At 35.5% G+C, this 11,006-nt stretch overlaps 1 protein-coding gene across 1 annotated transcript in view; it reads left to right on the forward strand.

The window, feature by feature from the left end:
* LOC126199616 (synaptotagmin-11) overlaps nt 1-5,170 on the forward strand; it is a 181,757-nt gene extending 176,587 nt beyond the window's left edge. Inside the window, exon 9 of the mRNA XM_049936544.1 lies at nt 1,619-5,170. Within this exon, the coding sequence (XP_049792501.1) occupies nt 1,619-1,738 (120 nt within the window). The 3' untranslated portion in view covers nt 1,739-5,170. The remainder of the gene's footprint in view (nt 1-1,618) is intronic.
* The last annotated feature ends 5,836 nt before the right edge of the window (nt 5,171-11,006 follow it).

Below are 11,006 nucleotides of genomic sequence, written 5' to 3' on the forward strand. Positions count from 1 at the left end.
AATAATAAGAGTGTCATATACCTATGCCCACTGCTGCCCATAGCAAGGATGATTCATTCGCATGTGCACCCTGTCATGGACTCAACAACTCGTTGGAAGGCTCCTGCAGATATACTGAGCCATTTTGCCTCTATAGCCATCCATAATTGCAAAAGTGTTGCTGGTGAACGATTTTGCACATAAATTGACTTCTTGATTATGTCCCATAAATGTTTGATGGGATTCATATTTGACAATCCAGGTGGCAAAATCATTTGCTCAAATTATACAGCATATTCTTCAAACCAATTGCAAACAATTGTGGCCTGGTGACATGGCACACTGTCATCCATAAAAATTCTGTTACTGTTTGGGAACATGAAGTCCACAAATGGCTACAAGTGGTTTCCTTGTAGCCAAACATTACCAATTCCAGTCAATGACTGGGCCAGTTGTACCATAGGACCCAGTCCATTCCACGTAAACACAGTCCACACTATTATGGAGCCACCACCAGCCTGCACAGTGCCTTGTTGACAACTTGGGTCCATAGATTCATGGGGTCTGCATCACATGCAGACCCTACCATCAGCTCTTATTGACAGAAATCAGGACTCATGTGACTAGGCCATGGTTTTCCAGTCATCTAAGGTCCAACCAATATAGTTACAAGACTAGGAGAGGTGCTGCAGGTGATGTTGTACTGTTAGCAATGCATTTGCACTGGTCTTCTGCTGCCACAGCTCATTAACATCAAATTTCACTATACTTTCCTAATAGATACATTCATCGTACATCCCACATTGATTTCTGTGGTTATTTCACTCAGTGTTGCTTGTCTGTTAGTAGTGATAACCCTAAGCAAATGCTGCTGCTCTCAGTCATTAAGTGAAGGCTGTCAGCAACTGTGTTATCCATGGTGAGAGCTAATGTCTGACATTTGGTATTCTCAGCACACTCATGACACTGTGGATCTCAGAATACTGAATTCCCTAATAATTTCTGAGATGGAATGTCCCATGTATCTAGTTCTGACTAGCACTCTGCATTCAAACTCTGGTAATTCCTGTTGTGTGGCCACAATCACGTCAGAAACATTTTCACATGGGTCAGCACTTCACTGAGGATTACCAAGAACACAGGTGCCATCTTTGTTCCGTTCATGTACTATGTATTGTATTCTATCGTCTGGGGTTCTCCGGGACCCCACTAGAGCAGTTAAGAGTTAAAAATAAATCTCTTCTTTTATCAAACTGTTACTGTATCTTTGTAGTTAATACAGCTGAATTATGGGCTGCAGTGATACTTAAGCATGTCTGATATGGAAACCAGTGGTAAAATGTACACCTGATTAATACAGAATAGCTGGTCTTCATATTAGCTTCTCTTGAAAGTACAATATTTATAGTAAATAAATACCTGTTATTTGAGTATCTCTCTTGCATTTCTTTTAATACACATTGCTTTTTATTGTTTTCCTTAAAAACTCCTTAAAATGACAATATTAAGGCTTGATATCTTTTCTGAGAGTATTTGGGATATTTAGTTATATACATAAATAGGAAGCGTACTTGGTGGATCAATGTGCATTAACTTCTTTTTGTATTTTCTGATGTAACACTAATATTCCCCACTACAGGTAATAGGTCGCCTGGAACTGGGAGCAGCAAAAAGCACTGGTTCAGCACTCCACCACTGGAATGAAGTCTGCAACTCACCACGCAGGCAGATTGCAGAGTGGCACAAACTCCGAGAGTAATAAATGAACACCCAGAGTCATTTTCGTTACAAGTGTGATTTGGTATAACTGGGTGTTAGAAATTCCATGCAAACCCCCACTTATTGTCTCTATTATAATCACATCATGACCAACCTCATAGTAATTCACTTTAACCTATGTTTTGGAAGTCAGCTGTTGGTGTTGTATTATATGTATATGAAACAGAATTTCTGTAATTAACCGTTAAAAGTATATCAAATTACAATTTACTATGAAAAAGCAATGTTTGTTATGTAGGCTTACAAGGTTTTTTCAATGCTGCTTGATATCAGCTGTAACAAAAAAATAATGTATATTGAGTCTCATTTCAAAACAACTCATTTGTACTTGTGGGGAGAACAAATCAAAGCATGCCAGTATGTCTTATTTGAACTGAGAAGAACATCTCTTGGTAATCATAACTCTGAATAACAAAAAATCTGTCTGCTACTTGTGTGCATCTCATAATCCTTTGCAGAACACTAAATGTTGCATAACTTTGGTAAACACCATATCCTTGAACAACACTGGCTGGAAAAACAGCTATTCAAATTGCTGTTCAAAAGTAAGTTGGAACAGTAAAGTGGTGCACAGATTTACATCCATATCTTACATACATGATTTCATTTACTAACAACGTAAACATGAGCCAATTTCATGCTCCTACTCAATCTCAGCTAGTTTGTCATAGGTGTTTGGTTGTTTTGCTCTGTTAATGTTTGCAGTATTCCAACTTCCAAAACCAGAATGAATAACATTTTATTTGAATGCTTTATGTATCCAAGTGGATGAATCCTGAGAAAAAAAATCATATTTCTGTAATTACAGTAATTATTTTCAAGTTTTTTTTATTTAAAAACAATTAATGAAACAGTTGTTACAGACATGGTTCTGGTGTAAAATGTTGTACTAATTTTATCAAAATATGGAATCCTTTACCCTCAACATATTATTACACATCAGATCCTCATACAGCTCCTACTTGAGATATTAACCCTGAACTGCAAAAATTTGTAACACGTTCTACATCTACATGGATACTCTGCAAATCACATTTAAGTTCCTGGCAGAGGTACAGCTTGTGTCAAACTGTGTTCCCTCAAAACATAAACTGAACATAAATAATGAAGAATTCTACAAATCCATTGCATATAGTGTACTTGACTGCATACTGTCACATGTATTTACTGATAAACTATTGTTTTATTCCAGTTTTACAAATGTGAAGGAACCAGCTTTCAAGACAGAGTATTTCCTCAACTGAGACGAAGGCCCTACTTGCATTTTTATTTACTTGATTGTTCATACCAAATCAGTTACAATATAATCAATATTTAGTGAGGCAAATTTTCTTATAAAATCTTATAAAAATAATGAATTTTAAATCAGCTCCTCTGTTCAAGTACATGGATTTCCTGAAAGTGATTTCCTTTCTTTATTTACTCTATTTAAAGTACATATTGTGAAAACTCCTATATTTTTATGCTAAAAGAAGAGATACATTTGTTGAGACATCCTTAAAACTGTGGCTGTGCATATGAAGTTGATGCTGTTGTGTCTATCAATGTATTTCCTAGCTTCAGTTTGGCAGCTTCCTTCTCAGGGCATAACACAAAATCTTGCTCCAAGTTGCAAAGTGGGCACTGTGATTAATTACTGAGACACATTAACGATTTGACCTGGACCATATCTTGCAAACTCATCTCTGTTGTTTCATGCTAATGCTTTCTTGCCTGAGGGAAGAAGGGTTTAAAGACACTGTTACCAAAAATGCTAGCACATATTCAAATCTATCACATGTGTTTCATCACCAACCACAGAAGCCCTTGAATTCTGCCACTGGAATAATGTTTCTAGTAAAGGAATTTGGTACAGGAAAAGTGGAAGAGTAACATTCCATTATATCATGAAGGACTATTAAACAGTTCAAGTAACATAGTATATGCTGTAAAAGCCAGATATGTTTTCAACTCATGTCTAACACACAGTTTTAGTATCTCAAAAAGGTTCATGATTGACCCTCCCCTGCATCACAGAGTTAAATTAAATCACATTCATTTTCTTTAATAGATGCCAACTACACCACTGTTCTGTGTTTTATTGTGCATTATCTTTAATTTTGTCATCTTTTAACAAACATTTCACTAAAATTCACAGGCAAAACTGTCAGGGTAAAGACAAGAGTCTTGCTTCATCTCAGGCAACAGTTCCTGTGTGATAATTAAACTATAATTTCTATTTTACAAATTTTATAGGCCTATGTAATGATTCTTGTTGTAATTATGTGATTTTCCTTGAGCTGCAATTACTTGTCTGGTAGATATCCCGGTACCAATAACACCCATTCACATAACCCATAATTATGTTTTAACACATTGAATGTCAATGTTTTGTTTATTTAATACCATAGTTATGTGTTTTCACTTCTAACAATGATCAGATTAATTTCTTAGTTTTGCACTTACATTTAAGTAACAACATATTTCATAGTTCAACAGAAATTCTTGAAAAAATAATTTCCATAAAACAGTGGAAACTGTTAAGAGAGAAACAGTATCAATTGTAAAAAAAATGATACTCCTGTTCTGATGTAAAAACAACAGAACACTGATTGTAACATGATTTTAATGCTCAGATATTTCTGTGAAAAGAAATCAAAATGTAAATATTGACCTCTGATGATGAAGTAATATTGGTACTTTTATCATTTAATTCTAACTGAATGCTAATGTCACCAGTCTGAATAACCAGAAGTAGGACAGGCAAGCAACAGGAAGATAAGCTATGTTGTGTCATTTGCTTCGGCTTCAATTTTGCAAATTTATCTAGAGCTATCTGCAAGATAAGTAAATGACACAATGCTGTATTTGGTGTTATGTGTTTATTACTACTGTCATAAGCTTTTTAAGTTAAATTCATAATTGACTTTTTTCCTAATTGTTTTACCAAATCTTTAGAGGTAAGATAGCTTAATTTTATGGAAGAGATCACAGGTGCATATATTTTGATTAATAAATTATCCTTGTTCATCGTGGAGGGCTGTTCCGCAGTGCAGAGGAACAAATTATGATTTTTCATGAATAAAACATAGCCTTTTTTATATTTTTATATGAGTGAAATAGAATTTGAGTAGTGGATATGGAGCTTTCATTGTTCCATTTATATTTGTTGACTAATTATTGCTGTGAACTGGATCCGTGGCAAGTGCTTCAGTAGGTGAAATTCATCCAAAATATTTGTACAGTTAGTAATAGATAACCCAGTACTTTCACCCATAGAATACAAGTTCATAAGAACTTATCTATTTTCTTCACCACTAACAAATTGCAGCCTTACTGTAACATTGTGATACATTTCATGTTAATATTAGAATGTCACTGTAATTTATGTACCAATATTGACTAGTTTAATAAAGTACATTAACATAACAAATCTCAAATTTATGAAGCACCTTGTACCATAAAAAATCATTATTGAGAAAGGTTTTCATTTCTGTTATATTTTGATAAAAAATTGTGCTTAAAATGAGCGATGAAATTGTTAGTCCCCAAGAGCTTTAAATCAGCAAAATTGTTTATGAGTATATACAGTGATCTAAAGCAGTGGTCATCAAACTGCAGCCTGTTGGGCACATGTGGTCTGAATCACATGTTCATGTGGCTAGGGGTTGTCAGCTGTATTTTGTAAGAGTATGCATCTAGCAACTAAGAGCTGAATCCAATCACATCAACAAATGTTAAGAGCTTTTTAAGAGTGTAATTTCCTTGCCTGATAACAAACAAAAATAGTTACAAAGACGGTAATATTTTAAGAAGTACTTAATTTTAATTGATGTAGGTGAACTTGGCTGTGGGTAAAGTAAAGTTGGCCACTTACCTCTAAGGCAGATGGATACATAACACAGCGGCTGAAGGGTGTGAGACATGGAAGTAACATTGATTCATAAATGCACTTTACAAAAATGGTCATCTTCAAATACAGTACTTGTTTATAGTGAATAACATTAAATTAATGAAGGATGTCATAGTACTACACAATGATTAGAAGAAAAAAGGCGTTCAAAACATTTAATAAAAATTTATGATAATATATCACATTGCATAATGTGTTTTAAATGTAAGTAAAACTACTGTAATTAAGCAGTTACTCATCTGCTTAGACAGACAATACTTCGTCTTGCAGTTATACTGTCACAACTTTGTGGTAGCTGAGGATGTGAGCTATCTGAAGCAGAGAAAAGCCAGCACAAAGTGTCCTGAGTTGTGCTGACTCTTTATACTCAGTACCTGAGAACTGGCAACCAACATATCATGCCCTTACTATAGGTAGTCTATTGGGGCACGTGACATACTAATGTATTGTTTGACAATCACTGATCTGAAGAAATGACATTACACTTTACATGACCTAATTTGAATCTGACTTCATGATCCTGATACAAAATATGAAAAATTTAAAAAATGTTCTAGAGACTAGTTCCTAATGCCAAGTTGTGTTCAAAGAGGAAAATGGGCATAAACTGTGATAAAAGTTTGATGTACTTAGTGAATAATGAGTTTTTCCCATTGCAAATAGAGAAATACAATGGAATGTAAAATGGGCATAAGAAAATTTGTCTCCTTTTACACATGTAATAAGAGAATTTTATTAGACTATACAGTACAGCAAGGAAAATGGACAGGGGTGCTGTTTATACAACGAAGGTAAGTAGATACCAGATAATTCTCTCTTCAGCAAATCAATGAAGGTTCAGTCTGTAAGAAGATAGAATTCAGTAGACTTAAGATTAAACACCCTAGAAATTGTATATTTCTAAAGCTATTGAGTAGATTTGGAATATAACACGAGAGATGTAACTGTTCAGTTAGGGAGAGTGATTTAGCCTAGAACCCCAAAATATCTTCAACATTCAGTGTTTTACATTAGAGCACTTCCAGCCTCATTATGTTGCCTGAGCACAAACAAGCACGAGCATCATCATTCACGTACAATTACAACAGTTGAAGCAGAACACTATATTAAATATGTCATTCCAGAACTGCCTGGGGCCATTTGATCAGTACAATCTGCAAACATAATAACTGAAGAGAAAACTGAAACACAAGATATAAAAATACGATTCACTGTGTTACCCTTACTGAAAGTTATGTGCATTAGAGGTGTATAAATTGTGAAACAGTGATCACACAACTTTTCAGAAAATTGATGTTAGAAGAGAGAAACAGGTGACAAAAATTGATTTGAATATAAATGTAAGAATAACTTGGATACCAGTAGTGAGTATTTTGCACCAAAAAAATCAATGCCGCATTTGAGAATAGCTTTACAGAAGAGCTAGTGGTGATGATAAATAACTAACTGCTTGGAATTCTTCAGTTTAGGAATGTAATCTACAATGTAAATAAGGACCCAACTCATGACACATTTGAGGAGCTACTTAAAACAAGTGAAGAAAGAAACATACTGTTCCTTGGCCACAGTGCATTTGGAATAATACAGTCGTGCATAAAACCTATACAAGTCATATCTGATTTCTGATATTAAGGGTGCAGAACAAAGAGAACAAACTAGTTAAAGTATTTAAAGTACTTAAAGCTTTAGTGGTGTCACTTGCACAACAGTTTATGCTGCTCTGGTGTTAAGTCTGAAGACTGATTTGATGTAGTCTTCCATGCTAGTCTATCTTGTGCAGGCCTCTTCACATCTGCATAACTGCTGAGACCTATATCTATTTGAGCTTGCTTAGCATATTTGGTGCTTACTTTTTCTGTACAGTCTTTATGCCCCACACTTCCTTCCATAACGAAACTGATGATCCCTCAATACCTCAAGAAAAATACTAACAAGTTGTCACTTCCTTTAGCTACGTTGTGCCATAATTTATCTTTTCCCTGATTTGATCCAGCAACTCTTTATTAGTTATTTGATCTACCCATCTAATATTCAGCATTCTTCTGTAGCATCACAATTCAATGGCTTCCATTCTCTTGTTCTCTGAGTTGTTTACCATCCACACAAGGTTAACTCCATGCATACACCTTCATAAAATACTTCCCAACACTTAAATTTGTATTAGACGTTAACAAATTCCTATTTTCCACAGCACTTTTCTAGCTAATACCAGGCTACATTTTGTCTCCTCTCTACTTTGGCCATCATCATTTATTTTGCAGTATTACTCTTAGCATTTCACTTCCTAATTTAGTTCCTGCAGCATCATCTTATCTAAATCAGCTACTTTCCATTACCACTGGTGTTCATCTTATAACCCATTTTCAAGACACTATCCATTCCATTCAACTGCTCTTCCAAGTTTTTGCCATCTCTGACATAATTACAATGTCACTGGCAAACCTCTAAGTTTTTATTTCTTCTCACTGAACCTCAATTCCCTCTCCAATTTTCTCCTTGTTTCCCTTACTGCTTGATCAAAGTGCAGGTAGAATATTGTCAGTGGTAGGTAACAACACTGCCTCACACTCCCGTTTCGACTACTGCTTCTCTTCACGACTCTTATTCCTACAGTCTTGTTTCTGCACAAATTGTAAATAACATCTTGCTCCCTGTATTTTATCCCTGCTACCTTCATAATATCAAAGAGTGTTTTCCACTCAACATTGTCAAAATATTTCTCTAAATCTATGAAAGATTCACAAGTAGATTTGATTTTCACTAAACTATCCTCTGAGATAAGTCAAAGGGACCATAATGCCTTGTGTGTTCTTACACCTCTTCAGCACCCAAAGTTATCCTCTCTGAGGTTAGCTTCTACCAGTTTATCCATTCTTCTGCAAATAATTTGTGCCCGTATTTTGCAACCATAACTCACTGAACTGATAGTTTGGTAATATTCACATCTATCAGCACCTATCTTCCTTAGAATTGGAATTATAACCTTCTGAAGACTGAAGGTATTTCGCCTGTCTTGTGTATCTTTCATGCCAGACTGAACAACTGAACAGTTCTGTCCTGGATTACTCTCCCAAGAACCTCAGTAATTCTCAGGGACTGTCATCTACTTCAGGAGCCTTGTTTTACATGAAGTCAAATTCGTCTTGCAGTTTCCATCTCCTAAATCATTGTTTCTATTTATTCTTCCCTTTTTACAACATTGCATTCAAGTTAATTTCTTTTATACAGCCCTTCTATATATTCCATTACATTACAGCTTTGTCTTCTTTGCTGGATGCTGGCTTACATTGACACTGACTGATTGAAATAAAATAATGGCAATAGAAAACAACGAAGTAACTTATACAGTTGTAACAGTAATAGTTTTGAGTGCAGGAGAAAAATGGAAGCACAAAATAATAAGTTAGTTATATTTTTCTTGGAACTAGTCATTTTTACAGACCACGCTGTGTATTATAGCAATTACAGAATTAAATTAGTATGTCTTGTGTCTTATCACTTCCTTGGGTATTTAGTGGAATATTTCTTTCAAAAGGAAAATTCACTTGAATAAACTATGAAATAATGAGTTTACAGAATGGCTGGACATTATTTACTTTCAGCAGGTGTAACTGCCAATAGACACAAGTAAGAGTAAAAAAAAAATATTCTAGCTTTCTCAGAAAGGGAAGGTGGAAAGTAAAGACATGTCACTCAGATCAAAGACCCACCTGTCCGTCACCCATAAAGTATTAAGCAAATGGTTGCCTTCTCTAAATTTTTGTTTATATAATATAATTGGATAGATAAAAAAAAATCTATGAACCAAGAGGTGGCAGGAGAAAAATCATACAAAAGTTATGGAAATATGCAAGCTTTCAGAACCAGTGGCTCCTTTTGGCAAAATGGTTGAAGGGAAAGGAAGAGGGATGAATGAAAATGAATGGCAAGGTTTACAAAATGGGGAGAGTTAGTTTCTTTCTTTCTTTCTTATCCCATTGGTAAGTCTCCACTGACCTGGGATTCTGGACAACTTTTCCCAACAATCAGTCTTCCCTTCTTATTCCATTTGGTAAGTCTCGCCTGACCCTGGGTACTGGGAAATTTTTCCTCCATCAATCTTCCTTTCCCTTCAACTCTTCTGCCAGATGTAGCCACTGGCACTGAAAGCTTGCATATTTCGATAACTTTTGTTTGTTTTTCCTCCTGTTGCCAGTGAGCAGGTTTTTTGTGTTTACAATTATATTACATTTTCAAAAACTGATTATTTTTTATGTGAAATTTTTGTTTTTATATTTCTAATATACATTTTTGTAAATTGTATCATTAAAAAAAATACTAACAGACAACATGAGTTCAGTAAGTATGATCCTTGTGCAACACAATTAGCTCTTTAATCTCACAAAGTAACGGGTGCTATTGACAGGGAATGTCAAACTGCAGTAGCCACCAGAAAGATCACGGGAGGTGCACATCGGCACGGACAGTAGTTGCCGCAAGTACAGTCCCGTCCACCAGAGGGCACGTAAGAATTCAGCCGCACCCTCTGCCGGCGGAACAACAACAACTCAAGCAGCGTGGGCTGTGCCCAGTCAGTTGCGTATCGGGCATGCCTAGAAGACAGTTCCCGGTCTACACTTTTGTGAAGTGTGACAGACAACGTGAATTGTGTTAATACACAAACTGATTCCATATTTTTAGATTTACAGACAGGTTTCGACACTGTTCTTCACTAATCAAATTGCATGCCTATGGAGTATAGTCTCAGTTGTCGGGTAACTGGATTCAAGACTTCCTGTCACAAATATTGCAGTTTGTTGTACTTGATGGAAAGTTATTGACCAAAACAGAAGTAGTATCTGGCATTTCCCAAGGAAGTGTTACAGGCCCTCTGCTGTTCCTGATCTATATGAATGTTTTACAAAACAATCTGAGGAGCCCTCTTAGATTGTTTGCAGATGATGCTGTCATTTATCATCTTATAAGGTCACCAGATGACCAAAATCAATTGCAAAATGATTTAAACAAAATATGTGTACAGTGCAAATAGTGTGAGGTCATCCACATTAGTACTAAAGGAAATCAACTAAATTACATTTACAGGATAAAACACACAAATCTACAGGATGTAAATTCCACTAAATACTTAGGGATTACACCTATGAATAACTTAAATTGGAACAATCAAAGAAAGCCTACAAAAGACTGTGATTTATTGTCAGAACACTTAGAAAGTGCAACAAGTTGACTAAAGAGACTGCTTACACTATGCTTTTCTGCCCTCTCCTGGATTACTGCTGTACGGTGTGGAATCTGCATCAGATACTTAGAACATTCAGGGAACAGCAGCTCAGTTTGTATTAATATGAGATAGGGG

Source organism: Schistocerca nitens, chromosome 8, assembly GCF_023898315.1.
Source record: "Schistocerca nitens isolate TAMUIC-IGC-003100 chromosome 8, iqSchNite1.1, whole genome shotgun sequence".
Taxonomy (NCBI): domain Eukaryota; kingdom Metazoa; phylum Arthropoda; class Insecta; order Orthoptera; family Acrididae; genus Schistocerca; species Schistocerca nitens.